Source organism: Podarcis muralis, chromosome 10 (genome assembly GCF_964188315.1).
Source record: "Podarcis muralis chromosome 10, rPodMur119.hap1.1, whole genome shotgun sequence".
In the NCBI taxonomy this organism is placed as follows: Eukaryota; Metazoa; Chordata; class Lepidosauria; order Squamata; family Lacertidae; genus Podarcis; species Podarcis muralis.
The window spans coordinates 2963573-2983194 of NC_135664.1; the positions used below are offsets into that span (position 1 = coordinate 2963573).

Consider the following 19622-nt stretch of genomic DNA (forward strand, 5'->3'; position numbering starts at 1 on the left):
TTATGGCTGCAGATAAGCACATCTCACCTGAACCAAGTGCATTCAGCTGACCACTGGGGTGTCAGAGGACACAGACAGAATCCGCAGCTCAGCACTGTATTATTTGCTGAGAGATGGCAGAAGAGAAACAAACGTCATTTAAGACTCCACTATCCAGAGTAAAAAAAATCTTTGCTCCAGACTTATAAATGCAAGGAAGTTGGGAGATTGGCCTCTGCAAAACTAATTTTATCAGTCAATTACACCTTGTATGTGTATAGCCATGGAAGGAATTTGAAAGGTCAGTCAATGTGACCTTGGTATTATTCCCTGCAAGAGGCAAAATTCAATGTGAAGTGACTAAAGAAGAGCGTTGAATGCAGCGGAGACCAAGGTCACACACCCACACAATTGCATATTCCAAGCATGTAGAAGATTTTTATTAAGTATTAACTTTGGTTCTAAGAATTCCATCCTCAATTCTGTAACACTTTGTTAAAAACCAATAGGCAAGAGCAAATACAAAAAATATTAAATTACGAAAACAAATCCCATTAAGGCTCCCTTTTTAATATTTATATATGTACACACAGAAACAAATGGAGACATAAAAGAGACTAACTCCACTCCAAGAGAAGGGAGGTAATATTAATTTGCTATCTTAACTTGCTAAAAATAAAGCAGGTTTTAAAAGCATTCATCAGTTAAAAGCATTCATCAGTTGTAAAAAGAGTCCGGCATTTTCAAACCAAGGTAGCACAACTGAAAATATTAAGCAGATTGAAGATTTAGGACAAGGTAGAAAGGTGAACAGATTCTCAGTTGTGAAAGCTGTTAATTCAGCTCCACAAATTAAGGAAAAACAAAATGGGAAAAAGTTCAAGCAATTTGACAGCATTTGTCAGGTCACTGGTCCGTCATACCAACACATAACAAGATTCTGGATTCCTACACAAAAAGTCTGGCAGACTTCTGATATGGGCTCAAGCAGGTTCACATTCTACTAGTAGTTTAGCAGTATTACTCTCCCCCTCCCCGAAGATTACTACATAGGTGCCGTATCTACAAAGCAGGGCTGGTCCCCTCAAGCACTATAGGAAACGTCTCTCCTTACCTCAGAAGGCAGCTGAGCCCACCATCCACAAGGACCTGGGACCAGAGAGGTTCCTCTGTGCATTCAGCTAAAGGTCTGACTCAGAGCTCAGTGATGGAGCAGGGCAGCAATAAACCTGCCAGGACATTTGAGAAGCCAAGCAGGGTCTGGTCTGGTTTCAAACTGGATAGGGAACCATGTGTTGAGATTCCTGCATTTCAGGAGGCTGTACTAGATGAGCCTTGGCCTCCTGTCCTACAATGCTATGATCTTAGGGCTTCTCTCTATCACGTTCAGAGGGCTTTGGGCCAAAATGCATCTGTCTCATTTTGGAATCATTACTCCCAAGTTGTTGTGAACACCTTGATTTACCTATTGAGCCAGAAGCTTGCAATGGAACTGGACTCTCGAAGTCTTCCTAATTATCTATTAAAAAAGCCAACCTGAGAAACATGCAGCAGCTACCTGGAGCGTTAAGGAGGCTCTCCTGGGAGATGGGGGCGTCCTTCCCGCGTGCTTCTCAGTTTCTGTGGCGAAAGAGGCAGAAATGCCAAGGACAAAGAGAACTGCAGCTTCTCATGAGGAAGAGGAGGCACCAAAGAACAAAAGGAGGCAGAACAATGAGGAAAACGGAAACGGGGGTGGGGGTGGAAAACAGCCCCTGGAAAAGGCGGAGCAGAAGGGCTACCTTTGTGCACCGCTGTGGTCTTGGCAGCAGGAGGGGGGGTGAAGACCCTGCCATGGGGGGCAGAACCCCCCCCCCGAACAGAACCCCTGCAGGCGCCCCCTGCTGCCAGAATATAAGCAGCACCAGAATTGGCGCTCATTTCTGGTAAAATCTTGCCAGAGCGCCCCCCCCCAACAAGGGAGGAAAAACAGGGAGTGGAGGAGAGGAAGCCGAAGCGAAGAGATTGCCTTTGTAAGCTGCTGGCGGCTTTGGGAGCAGACGGAGGTGGGAGCGATGGCAGCTTGAGCACAAGGTGAAGAAAAAGGAGGCGAAATTGCGTAGACATAAGGAGGAAGGAAATGCAGGAGAAAAGGCAAGCGGGAGAAGGAGGAAGGTCAGGGAGCAGCATCAGTTGGAGCTACACAGGGAGACATTTCACATGCAGGCATCTTTTTTTCAGTTACGGTTATTTTTTAAAGTTCTTAAAAGCCAATAAATATAGATTTTTAAAAAATAAAATAAAAGCATTAAGGCAGGTTTTTCTGGGTGCTCCTCCCACCCCAACGGCAGTAGAGAAAGTTAGGCTAAGGCAGGGGAAATCAGTGGCAAAGCCGACGCAGTGCAACTACATGGGCTGTGACCTCTTTTGAGATTAGGAATGTCCACAACTTCCATCTACGTACTAATGAGAAGGAATGAAATCAAGGCAGCTACTGGGCATTTAGGAGCCTGCTTTGCAAAAGCAGCCCAAGATGCCACTGCTTCTAAAATAAAGACCCCAGATTTGGCCAACATTAAGCAACCCAATAGCACTGCTTTATTAATGGGTTTCATATTAGGGACATCCACACTCTCTTCCAAAAATGTTAGTCCAAGCCAATGATAAATAAGCCATGTCAGGATTTAAATTAGAAGTAAATTAAATCTTGGCAAAACTTATTTATCATTGACTTGGATTTATAATGCGATTTTATTCTCTGAAGAGCTGCTTGGGCCCTGACAACTTGAAAAGCTTTATGCCAAAGGCAAGGCTGCTCTTTGTCAACATTTGGTCCCCAGGAACCAGTCCTGAAATTGTTTTTCCAATTTCCAGCGCCTGCAGCAATGACAGAACACATCACTTTCACAAGCTGGTATTGGTATCAAACGCTTTTTGCTTGGATATAATTGCAAAAGAAAGATTCATTTTGCTCAGCTTGCCAGAACAAGCCGATGGACATGATCCTCATCTAATGTAGATGTAAGCAGCTGTTGAATTGCAGCTACTGACACATGTATGATCTGAACCTATCTTGAGAATCTTTCCAACAACCATTTTGGCCTTTGCTGAAATGCCAGACTGTGTTGAAAACTAAAAACATGTCTAAGGGCCATATCCAGATTGGAGCATCATGGGCTATCCTGTACACTGGGCCTCATGCCCAGTGATTTTGAATGTAGTTGTAAAAGCTGCTAAACCTAGCTGGAAGAGATGGATAGAAATCTAGGAAAAATAATAAATTGGCATTTTCCATTTAAATGGCTTCCCCTCTTACCCCCCTGACAATATATAGTTTTGCATCTGGTCTTCAGTGGTTTTCCATCAATTGAACAGGGAAATGAACCACAGAAATCAAGCTTTCCAAAAGATAAAAATAAAAATGGCCAGCTGGGTCATGCGTCCAGAAAAAATATATATGCCTCCTGGTGGTAAGTGGGTCGGGGGTTGTAAGCTATCTGGAAGTAAGTCCCAATGAGCTCAGTGGAACTTACTTCAAAATAGACATGTATAGGACTGCATGGGCAGGTATGGAACTCATAATGATTTCAAGCTCCTAGATATTCTACCCTGTAGTCAAGCTCTGAGAAGCAGTTGCAAGTGTTTGTACCTGCAGAGCCATTTGAGAATGTAGGAATAGCCTGCTGGAGCAGCCCAATGGCCCATCGAGTCCAGCATCCTGGGGCCAATCAGATGCCTGCGGGATTTGTTTTCAAACTGCCCAAAGCACAAAGAACCCAAAAAACAACTAATTCAGCTCCAAAAGGCCTGTGAGAGTTCAAGCATGTCCAGTTTGTTTTAGATTTTGTGTTCTTCTTTGAAGAGCAGCATGCTGTTCCGCAAAGTGGTCCACAAACTGTTTTTCAAAGTCCACGCAGCACAACGGGGACTGCTGCCAAGAGAACATAGGCCACCCCACCCCCTGCAGCGTAGGGCTGGATCTAGTATGCTGTTCTTTAGACCACCGTGAAGGAAAGAACAAACAAACAAAAGGCCAGCGGCAATTTAGACATGGCCAAGTGCACATCGCACAGGAAGAACAACATGGTAAAAGCAGCATGGCTGCTTAGCAAGGTTGGAGGAGGAGAAAACCAGCCACTCATCCGTGAGCATTCCAGCGCCACGAATGCGCGGTGGGCCAGAAAGGCGCAGGCGACCAACACCCTTAAACTGCTCAATGGCAGAAGAAGACATTAAGTTCTTTCCTATAACTCATTTCTTACAGATTCCCTCATGGCAATAAGAAACACCTTGGCCCACACACAAGTAGCAGGACAAAAGAACTCCAACTTCAAGTCTAAAGGAACGTCTATTTACATTAAAGACTGTGGAGCGGGGAGGGGGGGGCGTCATTTCTGAAGGAGGGTTTCCACACAAAATGTGACAAGGAGTGGTTTAAGAACACTTTGCTCTTCTGCATAGCAGAACTTCACAAAGTGGGAAATACAAAAAAAATAATAACACACACTAGCCTGAGATGCCCACTAAGCTCGGATCAGGAATAAGCAAGCAATGTCAACAACTCAAATCTGTTTCCCTCCCGGGGTTAACTACTTTAAATTGACAACAGGTTTCTTGTTTATCCTCTGATCTCCACATTATTATTGGCGAGTTTTATCTGGTGTGCAATCATTCATCTGCACATGTTCCAGACGTTGACCTCCACGTACGAGCTCATTTTCCACCCAGATTCAGGGCAACTGGGTGAGAGATCCTGCAGTCGCCTCTCCGCAGCAGCCACTGGGGAAATGGCTTCAAGTCTGAAAGGGCCCTTCTTCTAGGAGTCGTGAGCTTCCGCAGCTTCTTGCGCCGTCCTCCTCAAATTGCCTTTCACTTTTACAAATTCAGGTGCATTCTCTTGCTCCTCCTGGATCTTCTGCTTTTCAAGTTCAAGCTTAAAACAAAAAGAGATCAATTTTAAAAAAGAAGGAAGAAATGATCAGAGTGGCATTTCTCAAAATATGAATTGTAAGCAGCGAGCGTAACCAGATTCAGCACTTTGTTAATGTGCAGGGCGCAGCCTCAATGGCAGCATACATGCGCAAGGAGGATCTGGGTCTATTTCACTACCTGGTCCCTCACTTCCAACTTTCCAGGGTCACCCTGAGAGAATGAGAACACATTCCCTGATCATCTTGCCTGATCGATATTTACAACACTTCTCTTCCATGAATCTTCTCCTATAATTTTTAAACCTAGTATTACCAATTGTTTTCAAAAGTCAGCTGTGGAACTAACAATCACATTTTCTTTTTATATTTTGAAAGAGTTTCCAGCACATTCTGTGGTACTGAATTCATTAATCTGATCTAGATAATTTTATTATTTTATCTTTTTTATAAACCGCTTTGAGGTTTTGGTATATAATTTTTAATGAAATCTATAATAAAGAGAGGACGCGGGTGGCGCTGTGAGTTAAACCACAGAGCCTAGGACTTGCCGATCAGAAGGTCGGTAGTTCGAATCCCCGCAATGGGGTGAGCGCCTGTTGCTTGGTCCCTGCTCCTGCCAACCTAGCAGTTTGAAAGCACGTCAAAGTGCAAGTAGATAAATAGGTACCGCTCCAGCGGGAAGGTAAACGGCGTTTCTGTGTGCTGCTCTGGTTCGCCAGAAGTGGCTTAGTCATGCTGGCCACATGACCCGGAAGCTGTACGCCGGCTCCCTCGGCCAGTAAAGCGAGATGAGCGCCACAACCCCAGAGTCGGTCACGACTGGACCTAATGGTCAGGGGTCCCTTTACCTTTACAGTGGTGCCTCGCAAGACGAAATTAATTCGTTCCACGAGTTTTGTTGTCTTGCAATTTTTTTCGTCTTGCGAAGCACGGTGTCGGGAAAGTTTTGGAAAAGCTTCAAAAATCACCAAAGTCTTTAAAAACCTCAAAAAAGGCTACCACACCGCGTTCTATGGGTTGCTCCTCGAAGTCAAGTCGCAACTGTATTAGCGGTGTTAAAAAAAAGGAAACAAACTTGCAAGACGTTTCTTTCTTGCGAAGCAAGCCCATAGGGAAAATCGTCTAGCGAAGCAGCTCAAAAAACCAAAAACCCTTTCGTCTAGCGAGTTCTTTGTCTTGCGAGGCATTCGTCTTGCGAGGTACCACTGTATAATAAAGAGAAGAGAAGCTCCTCGAGTCTACTCTATACCATTTCCCTGCCCTCTTACCTGTTCTAATTTCTGTTGTCGTTTAAGTAGCTCTATTTCCAGGTCCGATCTCTTCTTTTGTGCCTCCTCCTCCTTCTGTTGCTTGATAACTTGGTCTCTTTTTCGTCTTTCCATCACCTTTTGCAGCTCCGGCTTATTCTGAGGAGCAAGACCCCTATCAAAAGAAGGGAGAGGGTTCTGCGTTGAGTTACTTATTGACATGACATATTCCCATTATATTAGAGGACAGCCATCTGGTGAGAAATCAGGCGATCATATACATTTATTTGACTAAATCAGCACAAATCTTCATATGAATAGTTTTAAGAAATTGTTTGTTTCCAGATAACATGCACACATTTGTAACATGCAGAGCCTTAGAAAAAGCAATCCTGCCCAAGAAAATAACCTGCAACCAGCACCAGTAAGTACTTTTTAAAAAATTGTCTGCAACAGGATGTTTTTGTAAATAGGTTTATTTGGGAGTACCTTTTGAATGAAAAATGTTTTTAGATCAATCCAACTGATTGACTAAATGTTGCAGCCATGTGGGGGTGCTCTCCATTTGACTGTATCATCTTAGCTAAGCTGTTCAAATTTGAGATCAGTTTCCCTAGCTAGGATACGGATAATCACAACAAAGATGTTTGGAGACATGAAACTTTGATGATGATGATGATAATTTTATTTATACCCCGCCCTTCTCGGTCCAAAAACCGGGCTCAGGGCGGCTAACAACAAATTTAAAACACATTAAAACACTTAATTATAAAAGCAGCATAAAATACAATATAAAAACATGAATAACAATAAAATTCAAAAATCAATTAGATAATCCCCAGGCTAGCTGGCTGAATTGGTCCTACTTGGGCCAGCGAGGAGGCCAGGGGAGAATTAGCTGTGGGGTCTCTGAGCGGGTGATCTTCATAAAAGGGGAGGGGGAGGGAAGAGAAGGGAAATAAAAGATCAGGCTGAATTCTAATTAAAGGCCAGGCGGATAGCTCTGTCTTACAGGGCCGATGGAAGGAGGTTAAATCCTGAAGGGCCCTAGTCTCCTGGGACAGAGCAGTCCACCAGGTCTTTTCAAACGATAAAATACTGGTTCCATTTCCCTCTTGCTCTCAAATTCCCAAGTTAAGCCATTACATGCTCCCTATGAGAAAAGATATTACTGATCTTCAGGCAACAGAAACGTGGAGCCCAATTCAGTCCTTGGAGACATGTTTAGCTCATTCTCTTGATTTCACACCAAGAACATTGGGGAGCAAATTGGTGAAGGAAGGCATCATCCAGCTTCCTCTCCCCACCCCCCCAGGCAGCAAAAGCCTGGCTTCGTGGGGCTGCTTTGCTCAACAAAGTGAGCTTGGAGGGAGTTGTGGGCATAATGCCCACCGAGTCTTCCCTCGCCACAACATCGGGACCAATCCTGAGAGATGACGCCACTTTGTGCTTTTCTCTGGGGAAGACTGGAAGCACACGACACAATGACCCGATTACAGATGGTGTGGAAGGGGAGGCAAGGACTGTGACGCAGGCACCCCACTCCCCCCGCCCACCACTTCACTCATGAAGCGAGTTCCACCGTTATTTCTCCCTGCAGTCTGAAACAGGGTCCTATCATCTGAATTATTCAGCCTTCCTGGAAGAGGGATGGGAAATTTCCTTCATGAAAATAAAACATTTAAGCCAAGAAGAAAAAAATCTAAGCTAAAAAAAGATGAGTCCTTGTGGCCTTCACTTCACTGCTATTTTTATCATTTACCTTGAAGAATATATGGCCTCTTCAAAATATACTGTAGTTGTTTGGCACATTAACTTTAGCACCAGATACTGAGCACATTTTCACAAAGCCTCCTCCTTTGCCTGTTTCTAAAGGAGCTTTTTTAATCCGCTTCAAGGTATGGAACCATCTGTAGAAGAACAGCCCACTTTTCCCAAATTTTTCCTCAAATCATCTGAAAGCCAAATTGCTACTTGAGATATTTTAAGTCCACGAAAGACTTGATATATTATGCATTGTTCAATTTCTGTATATTATGCTTCTGGCAAGATGAAATATTTAGCAAGAGTAAAAATACCATTTTACTAGATTTCGTAATATATATCTTACAGCTTGTTAACATATTTAAACCTCCATCACTCTTTACCCATTTCATCATTTTTGTTTATAATGCAAAAGATCCCAGTGACAAGAACTCTGTGCTCCCACCTTCAACTCATGTGATGGGAGGAAGGAAGGAAGGAAGGAAGGAAGGAAGGAAGGAAGGAAGGAAGGAATCAAGGCTGCATTCAGATGTCGGGTTTAATGCCTTAGTTGTGCTGGTTGTAGTGCTAGAACTTCTGGTTTCTAACATTTCTTTTGGACTGTGGTATTTTGTTTGCTTTGGATTTTCTTGGCTTACAAAGGTACATACATCATCTCTGTTTTCATAAAGTCCTTTCTACAGATCAGTCATATTCAATGTGAGACTTTGATGTTGCATACAGTAAAAAGAGAAAAGAGGTGGGGAGAGAGAGCGAGGGGGGCTAGTAAACTTTCATTCTTTTACATAATGTATGTGTGAGGTTTTTGAGAACTGCGGCTTTTCGATCAATATACTGCCAAGTTGTGCTAAATTTTAAATGGCAGGAAATATCTGTATGCTACTATACTGCCCCAAATTTCATCAACACGAAACTCTCACCATTTCCCAAGTTAACAGGGCTGCAACAGCATTTTTTCTAGATTCCTAGAAGTGGCTTTGATGTTGTGTGAAAGATCACATAAAATGAGAAAATGAACAAGTAAGGAAATATTGTGAAGATGCAATAAAGCCCAAGATACAAAATCCTCATGGGCTTCCATGGCACACTTAATGCATACAGTATGTGAGGAAAGGACGCATTTTGAGTAATATTTTAAGCAAAGAGAGGAGGGGAAAGAGGCACTTCTCATGACAATAACCTACAGAAGAAGAAGAAGAAGAGTTTGGATTTGATATCCCGCCTTTCACTCCCCTTCAGGAGTCTCAAAGCGGCTAACATTCTCCTTTCCCTTCCTCCCCCACAACAAACACTCTGTGAGGTGAGTGGGGCTGAGAGACTTCAGAGAAGTGTGACTGGCCCAAGGTCACCCAGCAGCTGCAGGTGGAGGAGCGGAGACGCGAACCCGGTTCCCCAGATTACGAGTCCACCGCTCTTAACCACTACTCCACACTGGCTAGGTTACTCTAGCGCAGAGATTCAGACCGTGACTCCCTGGAAGCTTATCATTAATTAGAAGAACTGAAACAACAGGTTAGTTCCCCCACCCCAAATATAAATGACTTCCACTATTATAAATCACTTCCACTATCACCCTGTATCACATAGTTTCAGAGAAGTGCTGGATTTCTTCTGGGCAAAAGCGACAGTGATGAGACAACGCCTCAAATATCTGGCCAGTAGTGCAGTCCAACCGAGCATGCATCACAGAATGCGCCCTCTTAACACCCATAATAGTTCCATGTCCAATTCTCAAAAGCCAATGTGAAATTTAAAGATTACTGCTCTGGTAGAAATAGTTTTTGAACAACGGCTTATGACTGAATCTTCATAACGTTTATGCATTTTTCCTATTTCAGCGGCTCTGTCAACGAGCAGAACGCATTTGGAGTTTGTCAACGTTTTCTGTAAAGGCAGAAGCGTGCACCCTAATGATCTTCAAAATCCTCACTTCCTTGAGTTTTGGGGAGGGAAAGAGTTTATTTAGGCAGCAAAAGACAGCAACATCACTACCTTTCAAAAAAGAAGAGGCAAGTATTTTACAGAAATATAAACAAAGAGTGTCATCATTAGAGACACTCTGAAAACCAAAATTACTAGGCAAAAATAATAAGGGGTTATAGTGCACGATCTATTTTACCTATGCTTGGCAGGGGGTTGGACTCGATGGCCCTTGTGGTCTCTTCCAACTCTATGATTCTATGATTCTATATGGACTTAGGAAATAGGTCACTAAACCTCCGCTACAAGAAAACCCTTGATGTGGTTTTTTGCTTCACTGATGCCATTTACATACTGATGCACATTTACTCTAATGTATGTAATTATATGTTGCTTTCCAGGCAACCCTAAAAAAAAACCAGCTAAAAACATTGTGACAATAAGAATGAATAAAAGCTGTATAAATAAGATAATGAAGTCAATCAGCTGGCCGGCCGGGGGGGGGGGGGGGCAGCACAGGACTGACTCTTCTCCCCTCCAGCCTGGATGGTCCTTCAGTAAGTAGTTCTGTTGGGAAAGGCCTTATGGGTGCTGGCGTTCTCTTATAATCTTACCTACAGTATTATGGCCAGAGGTTATGGCCAGAAGATCAGACTACATCCCAATTCCAAAGAAGGGCAGTGCCCAAAAATGCTCCAACTACCACACAATTGCGCTCACTTCACACGCTAGCAAGGTTATGCTTAAAATTCGACAAGGCAGGCTTAAGCAGTATGTGGACCGAGAACTCCCAGAAGTTCAAGCTGGATTTCGAAGGGGCAAAGGAACCAGAAACCAAATTGCAAACATGCGCTGGATTATGGAGAAAGGCTGGACTGGATAAATCCCAAACCGGAATTAAGATTGCCGGAAGAAATTCACATTTGACTGTGTCGACCATAGCAAACTATCGCAAGTTCTTAAAGAAATGGGAGTGCCTGCTCACCTCATCTGTCTCCTGAGAAATCTCTATGGGACAAGAAGCTAGTTAGAACTGGATATGGAATAACTGATTGGTTCAAAATTGGAAAAGAAGTATGACAAGGCTGTATATTGTCTCCCTGCTTATTTAACATATATGCAGAATTCATCATGCGAAAGGCTGGACTGGATGAATCCCAAACCGGAATTAAGATTGCCGGAAGAAGTATCAACCACCTCAGATATGCAGATGAGACAACCTTGATGGCAGAAAGTGAGGAGGAATTAAAGAAACTTTTAATGAAGGTGAAAGAGGAGAGTGCAAAATATGGTCTGAAGCTCAACATCAAAAAAACCTAAGATCATGGCCACTGGTCCCCTCACCTCCTGGCAAATAGAAGGGGAAGAAATGGAAGCAGTGAGAGATTTTACTTTCTTGGGCTCCATGATCACTGTAGATGGTGACAGCAGCCGCGAAATTAAAAGACGCCTGCTTCTTGGGAGAAAAGCAATGACAAACCTAGACAGCATCTTAAAAAGCAGAGACATCACCTTGCCAACAAAGGTCCATATAGTTAAAGCTATGGTTTTCCCAGTAGTGATGTATGGAAGTGAGAGCTGGACCATAAAGGCTGATTGCCAAAGAATTGATGCTTTTGAATTATGGTGCTGGAGGAGACTCTTGAGAGTCCCCTGGACTGCAAGAAGATCCAACCTATCCATTCTGAAGGAAATCAGCCCTGAGTGCTCACTGGAAGGACAGATCCTGAAGCTGAGGCTCCAATACTTTGGCCACCTCATGAGAAGTGAAGACTCCCTGGAAAAGACCCTGATGTTGGGAAAGATGGAGGGCACAAAAAGAAGGGGACGACAGAGGACGAGATGGTGGGACAGTGTTCTCAAAGCAACTAACATGAGTTTGACCAAACTGCGGGAGGCAGTGAAAGACAGGAGTGCCTGGCGTGCTCTGGTCCATGGGGTCACGAAGAGTCAGACACGACTAAACGACTAAACAACAACACAGTATTATATTTTATTTTCCACTATGATAGAAGCTAGGTGATTTGACTAACTTCTGATCTTCCATGATATTTTGGGAAACCAATGCTATGTAATCCTGTTCTGAAAAGCCAGCCTTATGAGTGGTTCTGGTAGCGCAATCCCTAATGTGTGGCCTCCCTGAGTCCCGGAAGCCCAAGAGCAGCCTTCCTGAGCCAAGTGGCATCTCTGCAAGAGTAGCCAACTCCCAGAGCTTCAAAGTCAGTTTGTAGAGAGGAAGATGCTTGTTCCACCCGGGGTGCTTGTCACTAGGTGGTGCTCAAGGGCAGCTTCAGAGACGCGTGAACTAGTACAGCCATTCTGGGAAGGCATCGTATTCGTGGAAATAAGTACCGTATTTTTCGCACCATAGGGCGCACCGGACCATAGGGCGCACCCAGTTTTTAGGGGGGGGGAATCAAGAAAAAAATCTTTTTTTCCCCCCCAGCCCCAAAGAGCAGCGTACAGGGTGCGCACAACCTCTCCCTGCCGGAGGGGTTGCCCGCGGCTATGGAGCAAGCCAAGCTTTGGCTTCCCTTTTAGCCCCATGCAGCCTCTCCTTGCCGGGAGACGCTGTGCAGGGCTAAAGAAGCCATAGCCCCGTGCAGCCTCTCCTTGCGGAGGGGTTGCGCGCAGCTATGGAAGAAGGCAAGTCAGCGAGCGGGATGGATCCCGCTCGCTGTTTTGCCTTTGGCTTTAGCCCCGCGCAGCCTCTCCTTGCCGGGAGATGCTGCCCGGGGCTTTCCTAGCTTTTCTGGGAGGTGCGGGAATTCCCCCACCTCCCGCAAAACCGACAGAAGCCGTGCGCACTTTAAAAGGGCTGGACGGCTTCTCCTGGCTTTCCTGGGAGGTGGGAGAAGGGACTGAGGTGGAAAAGCCCGCAAGAGCGCACGGAGCTTGTGTGCAGCTCTTGGGGGCTTTTCCTGCCTGCCTCCCCCCTGCATTCACTCCATAGGACGCACACACATTTTCCCTTGCTTTTTAGGAGGGAAAAAGTGCGTCCTATGGTGCGAAAAATACGGTAATATTGCAAATCAGAAAGTACTGTGCAATCCAAGTTTGGGTTCGTTAACTATTTTTAAGGAAGATCTCCTTGCTTTACTACATTAAGGAATTATTTCTGACAATTTGAGCTGTCAGAAGTGTGGAACGGACTCCCTTGGCCCATGGTGGACTCTCCCTCCTTGGAGGTTTTGAAGCAGAGGTTGGAGGGCCATCTGTCATGTTTGATCTATTTGAGATTCCTGCATCGCAGAGGGTTGGACTAGATGACCCCCGGGGTTCCTTCCAACGCTAAAATTCTATGATTCAACGATTCCAGACTTTTCTTCTGGCAATTAGTTACAGCACAGAATTGGAAAGGACTTGAACATCTGAATATCACACGATGGTGACAGAATGTTTGGACAACTGCCCTATCCAAAAAACAAACGAAGAGGCTACATGCCTTGAATAATATATCTGATGTGGACAATTTTTTTAAGCTTGGTACTCCTTCCTAAAATACTCAAATGAGCATCCTGATGACTGTTATCCATCAACCATTTTGTTTATATGTTGTTAAAAACTAATAAAAATTTATTATAAAAAACACTCCATAGAGCAGCCCATTTTCCCTTTAAAATAAAAATCAAGAATTAAAAAAGGAAGCCTAGTACCAGAAGTCTGCAATGTGCTTCTCCACAAACTGCTATTTCAATGAAAACTAGGGGAAATCTAGAATTACATACTCTGCTGTTAATAAGAAAAATGGAAGCACTGAAGAGAGATTTACTGTGTAATTGGATGTCTTTGTATGGGAAAACAAAAGTCTCCGGATTACTTAAAGGACTTTATGCTATTATGTGGATGCAGTTCAGTTCCACCTGAATCTGCTTTGAAACTGAATGAAAACTGAATTTAAAATAGTTTCCCTAGGTCTTTAATAAAAAAATTCCAAGGTGGTAGTTTGGCTTTGATGCTTAATCCCGTTAATTAAAGTAGGGCATAACTCACTGCCAACTTTCTCTTACTATATTGGCACTGAAAAGAGTGTACTTTTCAGACTCCTTTGAATAATACTTTTGTGTGTTAAAATAAGGCTTTTAAGAGAGTTTTAGCCAAAGGAGATAAAAAGATTTGCCCAACTTGACAAATTGTGTGGTACAGACAGAAAGATAAAATGTCACACTGGCCATGAAGATTAATAGGCAAAAATCTACTTGTTCTGGCTATCACAGTCATCACTCAGACTTTTATCCCCTTCCTTGCTTTATTATAAATTATAAAGGAACATGCTATTAACATTCACATCACAAACAAAGGGGGGAAATAAGTTGTCTTTTTATGATCAAGTACCGTATTTTTCTCTCTATTACACGCAGATTTTTTCTCCTAAAAAGGAAGGGGAAATGTCTGTGCGTGTTATGGAGCGAATGTGGGGGGGGGGGTCCCTGGAGCCGATTAGGGGAGCGCAGGAACAAAAATCAGCAAAAATCAAAGCGCGTTGTGTCGGAGAAGGGAAACCTGAAAAGAGGAAGTGGTTGCTTTCCTGCATTCTGCCTCAGGGTCTTACTGCCCACCCTCCTCTGTTTCGTTGCTGTGTTTGCTCAAACGGAACAAAGAGCAGGCAAATCCCCTCCCCTCCAGGCAAGCAGAGGGGAAAGCAGAGGTCTTTCCTTTTAATTCCTCTCCGTGCTCCTCGCAGGCAGCCAGAAAACATGCAGGAGGAGAGAGAAAGCTGGCTTCGGTTTGTGGAAACTTTTGCCTTTTTTTCTCCCTCCCGTTAAATCCCTCTCCTGCTTTCTTAGCCAGCTGCTTCTCTGCACACCGCTCTCTTGTCCCTTCTGTGTTTTTCCTTCACTCCCCACTTAAAATGTAGTTACAAAGCATGGATCCACATGGATCCTCAGGATCTTTGCATTGGGCCACCCCAAATTCACCATCAGATCACATAGCAGCCTGCCCCCCTAAAATCACACACCCACTGTTGCCTGGGGCTGCAATGGTGCAAAAACGTGGTTAAAAAGCATGGATCCACATGGATCCTCAGGATCTTTGCATTGGGCCACCCCAAATTCACCATCAGATCACATAGCAGCCTGCCCCCCCCAAATCACACACCCACTGTTGCCTGGGGCTGCAATGGTGCAAAAATGTGGTTAAAAAGCATGGATCCACATGGATCCTCAGGATCTTTGCATTGGGCCACCCCAAATTCACCATCAGATCACATAGCAGCCTGCCCCCAAAAAATCACACACCCACTGTTGCCTGGGGCTGCAATGGTGCAAAAACGTGGTTAAAAAGCATGGATCCACATGGATCCTCAGGATCTTTGCATTGGGCCACCCCAAATTCACCATCAGATCACATAGCAGCCTGCCCCCCAAAAATCACACACCCACTGTTGCCTGGGGCTGCAATGGTGCAAAAATGTGGTTAAAAAGCATGGATCCACATGGATCCTCAGGATCTTTGCATTGGGCCACCCCAAATTCACCATCAGATCACATAGCAGCCTGCCCCCCAAAAATCACACACCCACTGTTGCCTGGGGCTGCAATGGTGCAAAAACGTGGTTAAAAAGCATGGATCCACATGGATCCTCAGGATCTTTGCATTGAGCTACCCCAAATTCACCATCAGATCACATGTCTGTGGCCACAGCATGAAGCACAAAAATGATACATCCACTGTTTCATTCAGAATTTTTTTCCTTGTTTTCCTCCTCTAAAAACGATGTGCGTGTTATGGTCAGGTGCGTGTTATAGAGCGAAAAATACGGTACTTTAGAACGGCGTTTCCGTGTGCTGCTCTGGTTCGCCAGAAGCGGCTTAGTCCTGCTGGCCACATGACCCAGAAGCTGCACACTGGCTCCCTCGGCCAATAAAGCGAGATGAGTGCAGCAACCCCAGAGTTGGCCACGACTGGACCTAATGGTCAGGGGTCCCTTTACCTTTTACTTTAGAACAACAGAAATGTGCCCCATGGAAAAATTAGTGCTGCTTTATAATAGGAAATCCATGATTTCTGTCTTCCACTTCTGTGTCAACTTGATCACTCTTTAGGAAGAACTACTAGTGGCTGGGTAGATCTGAATTCAAGGCCGGCAACATACTGGATGCAAAATTAGGGCAGAAAGGGAACACTTTGCATTCCTCCCCCTTGCCCTGTGAACCTGCGCTTAAACAACTGTGGAGAGGGGTTCACTAGGGAGACCTTGGACCCTATTTTCCAGGAAAGGTGTCAGGCTTTGATGGGCCCTCCCAGAGGCAGAAGGAGCCAGTTCCCTCCTTTGTAACAGAAGTTGAAGTCCATGAAAATGTGGGGGGGGCAGGTGGCATCTGATACAGGCAATGACCGCTTTGTGCGTGTTCAAAGCAAGTGCATCACTGCAGCCCGGAACTAAGACCCGGGAGGCCAGGATGCTGGTTCCCATTTGACTGTGAAACTCACTGGGTTCAGCCAGTCACAGCCTCTCAACCTAACTTACTACACAGAGTTGTTGTGAAGATAAAATGGAGGGGGGGGGGACTGTGTACACCACCTTGAGCTCCTTGGAGGAAAGGCGGAATATAAATGTAACAAGCACAGCAACAACACCACTTCAACCCCAGGTGACAAGCTAGATCCACTGTGGAGACAGGCGAGACAGCAGGCCCTGTGGAAGAAGGCCCTGGCGCAGAAGAAGCAATAAGGAAGGAATGTGGAAAGAGGGATCAGCTCCAAGAACCAAGAGCTTCTCAGACGAGATGTGGCTTCCAAAACTACTTTGGCTGTCTTTCCCCAGATTTCCTTTAGGGTTTGTGTGAACAGGTCCACTCTGAAGCACCTAAACTTCCACTGGAGAGTTAAAAAGCCATCCCAGTCTGCAGCTCACTCGACCAGTAACAGCTGCTGAGGGCTCAGTCAGTGTGAGGTGTCCAGGTCTCCTTGAATGCTCACCTGTCGTTCTCCCAGGTTAGGAGCTGGGGAGAGAGGGCCGCCTTGCCATTTGGGGGGCCCTCATGGTGGGGGGGGGCGTTCAGATCAGGGAAAGATTTCCTTTAACTTGACATTTTAGAACAGGCAGATAGACACCAGAAGATTGCCATCTTCATTCTGAACTGCAGGATACAAATGCAAGATTACAAGACTAAATCAGATTTGATCCAGAATGTTGAAAAATACAGTCAGTGTCCTCTCCCAGCAAACAACAGTTTGCCTTTGGCTAACTCTTCAAAACACATTGTTTTGAGAGTCCCCTGGACTGCAAGAAGATAATTCTGAAGGAAGTCAGCCCTGAGTGCTCACTGGAAGGACAGATCCTGAAGCTTTGGCCATCTCACGAGAAGAGAAGACTCCCTGGAAAAGACCCTGATGTTTGGAAAGATGGAGAGCACAAGGAGAGGGCACAACAGAGGACGAGATGGTTGGACAGTGTTCTCGAAGCTACCAACATGAGTTTGACCAAACTGAGGGAGGCAGTGGAAGACAGGAGTGACTGACGTGCTCTGGTCCAGGGGGTCACGAAGAGTCGGACACGACTAAATGACTAAACAACAACAACTGTTCAAAAAGAAAAACACTCTTTTTGTTTCCTGTTTTAAATAGTCCTACCAAACAAAGTCCTATCAAATTCCACAAGCAAAATGTTGAGGGTCTCTCTATAATAAGCATACACTTTCTGCAGACTGAACAGAATTTCAAAGGTCTTGCTATTGATTTTCTCACCATGCGACAACTGAGATGATGTTTAGAAGAATATCAGTTTCATGAACGGTCAACAGCCTGACAAGTATGGATGCTACAGAAGTAAACTTTATTAAAGAAGCTTAACTTGGAGGTAAGGTCACAGTACGCCCCATGAAACTAAATTATAAAGACATAAAAGGAAGGATCAGACAGCATAGAACTTCATGGATTTGTCTCATTTCATCTTCTCTGCAATATGCTTCTTTGATTAAGGGGGGTTGAGAGTTACTGCTCCTACTGCACATTGGACCAATCTTCTTCCCTTGAAAATACTCTCATAGTTCTTTTTAGATTAATGCTATAAATACAGTATGATTTATGCCAAAGAAGTCTCTCCTATTTTTCCAAAGAATGACTCCCTGACTGTATGAGATATTCAGAAAGCCCACGACTTGCACACTTAGCTTGTGCAAATTCAGCTTTATGTGTGTGGCAAAAAGTTTTCAAAAATTAAAAGGGGGTGAGGTTCTGGGGGAAATGACTTTGGTAAACCCACCCACCATGGAACTGAATGGGTTCTGACTGTGTGCGATTTTGGATTTAGGTGCGATCCATGGAACGTGACCCCTGTGTAAGTTGCAGGCCTACTGGACCCGTATTCCAGGGCACGTTCAAAGATGCAGCAAAATGTGCACTGTTCTGAACTTTGCTATAGTGAAGAGGACAAACGCCATAGGTTTGCCTTAAGGCCATCTCTGGCTTAGACAAGAGGAGTGGCGATTGCCCAGGATCCTCCTCCCATGTCTGTCCAAGGGAGCTGAAGTGCCAAGGAGCTGCTCCGTCATACTGGGCCACTTTGAAATGTTCAGATAGGGAACTCCCCCAAGCAAAGGGGACCAAGAGATTGTCGGCAGAGTCAAGGCGAGGAAGTGAGAGAGATGGAACTGCCTCACGGGTGGCGACAGGATCTTCATGATGCCATGGAGTTGTAGCCGTGGTGCTGCATGCAACCTGTGCTTATGTCAAGTGGCTTACGTTTCCTCCTTACGAAGGAACCCAAATTTGGGTATGTCGTGCCACCTGGCACTTCTCAAGGCTCAGGGAAGTGGAGTGCACATAACTGTATGACATAGCTGCACCCAAGTTTTGTACAGTTTATTGCACGGTTTTATGTCTTATTGCAAGCCGCTTTGGTATTTTTCTGTGAAATAGTAGGGTAGTACACACACATGCTCAACTAACATGCCTGCCAAACCAATAGTTCACCCCAAAGATGAGCCGTGGGGAGATTGAGAGCGGGCCTCACTCAGGCTCGTCCTCCCCTCCCCAATACAACTCCTTTGTGCAGCCACAAACATTCGTGGGTCTGTATTGAAGGAAGAAGCCTAAATATACTGTGCCCCCAATGGCAGTTGTAGTTCAAATTAAGAATTAGCTGAAAGGGCACAAGGACAGTTGCTAATTTCCAGGATTAAGGTGCCTGTTCATTCGTGACTGGAAATCAAAGTTCTGTTAGCTACAGAATTTACCACCTTATTTCTTACCTTTTCTGATTCATGCGGAGCTCTCTATGAAGATCTTGATGATTCCGGGATGATTTCACAGGATTAATTAGTTTCTGGGGTCTAATTAGCTCAGGATTGTCTTCATCTATGTAATCTGGTTCAGCCATTATATTTCTGGGAATGAGAGAAGGCTCTCTGGATTCAGAATCCTCACTTGAGTTATCTGTAAGGCACAGAAAACATCCTTGGCTCAATCCATTTTATTTAGCAACAAGAAAAGGTGAATCAAATATCCTCTCATATGGGTAGGGCTGCCACCCGGCCTATTAACTAGTTGAGCTTTTAAAAGGATTAATTTATTCAATAGGGAACAAATGGCAGAGGATTATGCTGGGGACTTTCTCTTGGAATTCTTCCTCAAGACCAGGGAGCCCGGGGAGAAGCCGCTTCCCCACAGAAAATGCTATGGACTTTGCAGCAATCCTGAGCCCTGGGCACTTGGTGGGTATGCCACCACAGGAACTGTTTATGTTTCCTATAAGCTTCTTCCAAAACCCTGTATTGCTTTCAGAGGCCTGCGGGTATTTACGGCGTGAGGCAAGTAGGAGACCCCAAGCCATTTGGCTCATTTGGGAGCAGAGAGG

General features: G+C 44.7%; 1 protein-coding gene across 2 annotated transcripts in view; it reads right to left on the minus strand.

Moving 5' to 3' along the window:
- Positions 1-397: 397 nt before the first annotated feature.
- The window catches only part of FAM107B (family with sequence similarity 107 member B), a 55000-nt gene continuing 35775 nt past the window's right edge, over positions 398-19622 (minus strand). For both annotated transcript variants that reach the window (XM_077935688.1, XM_077935689.1), the window contains 3 exons: positions 19018-19201; positions 6158-6311; positions 398-4891 (listed from right to left, as the gene is read on the minus strand). In XM_077935688.1, coding sequence (XP_077791814.1) covers positions 4775-4891; positions 6158-6311; positions 19018-19145 — 399 coding nt within the window. In that variant the 5' untranslated portion in view covers positions 19146-19201 and the 3' untranslated portion in view covers positions 398-4774. The remainder of the gene's footprint in view (positions 4892-6157; positions 6312-19017; positions 19202-19622) is intronic.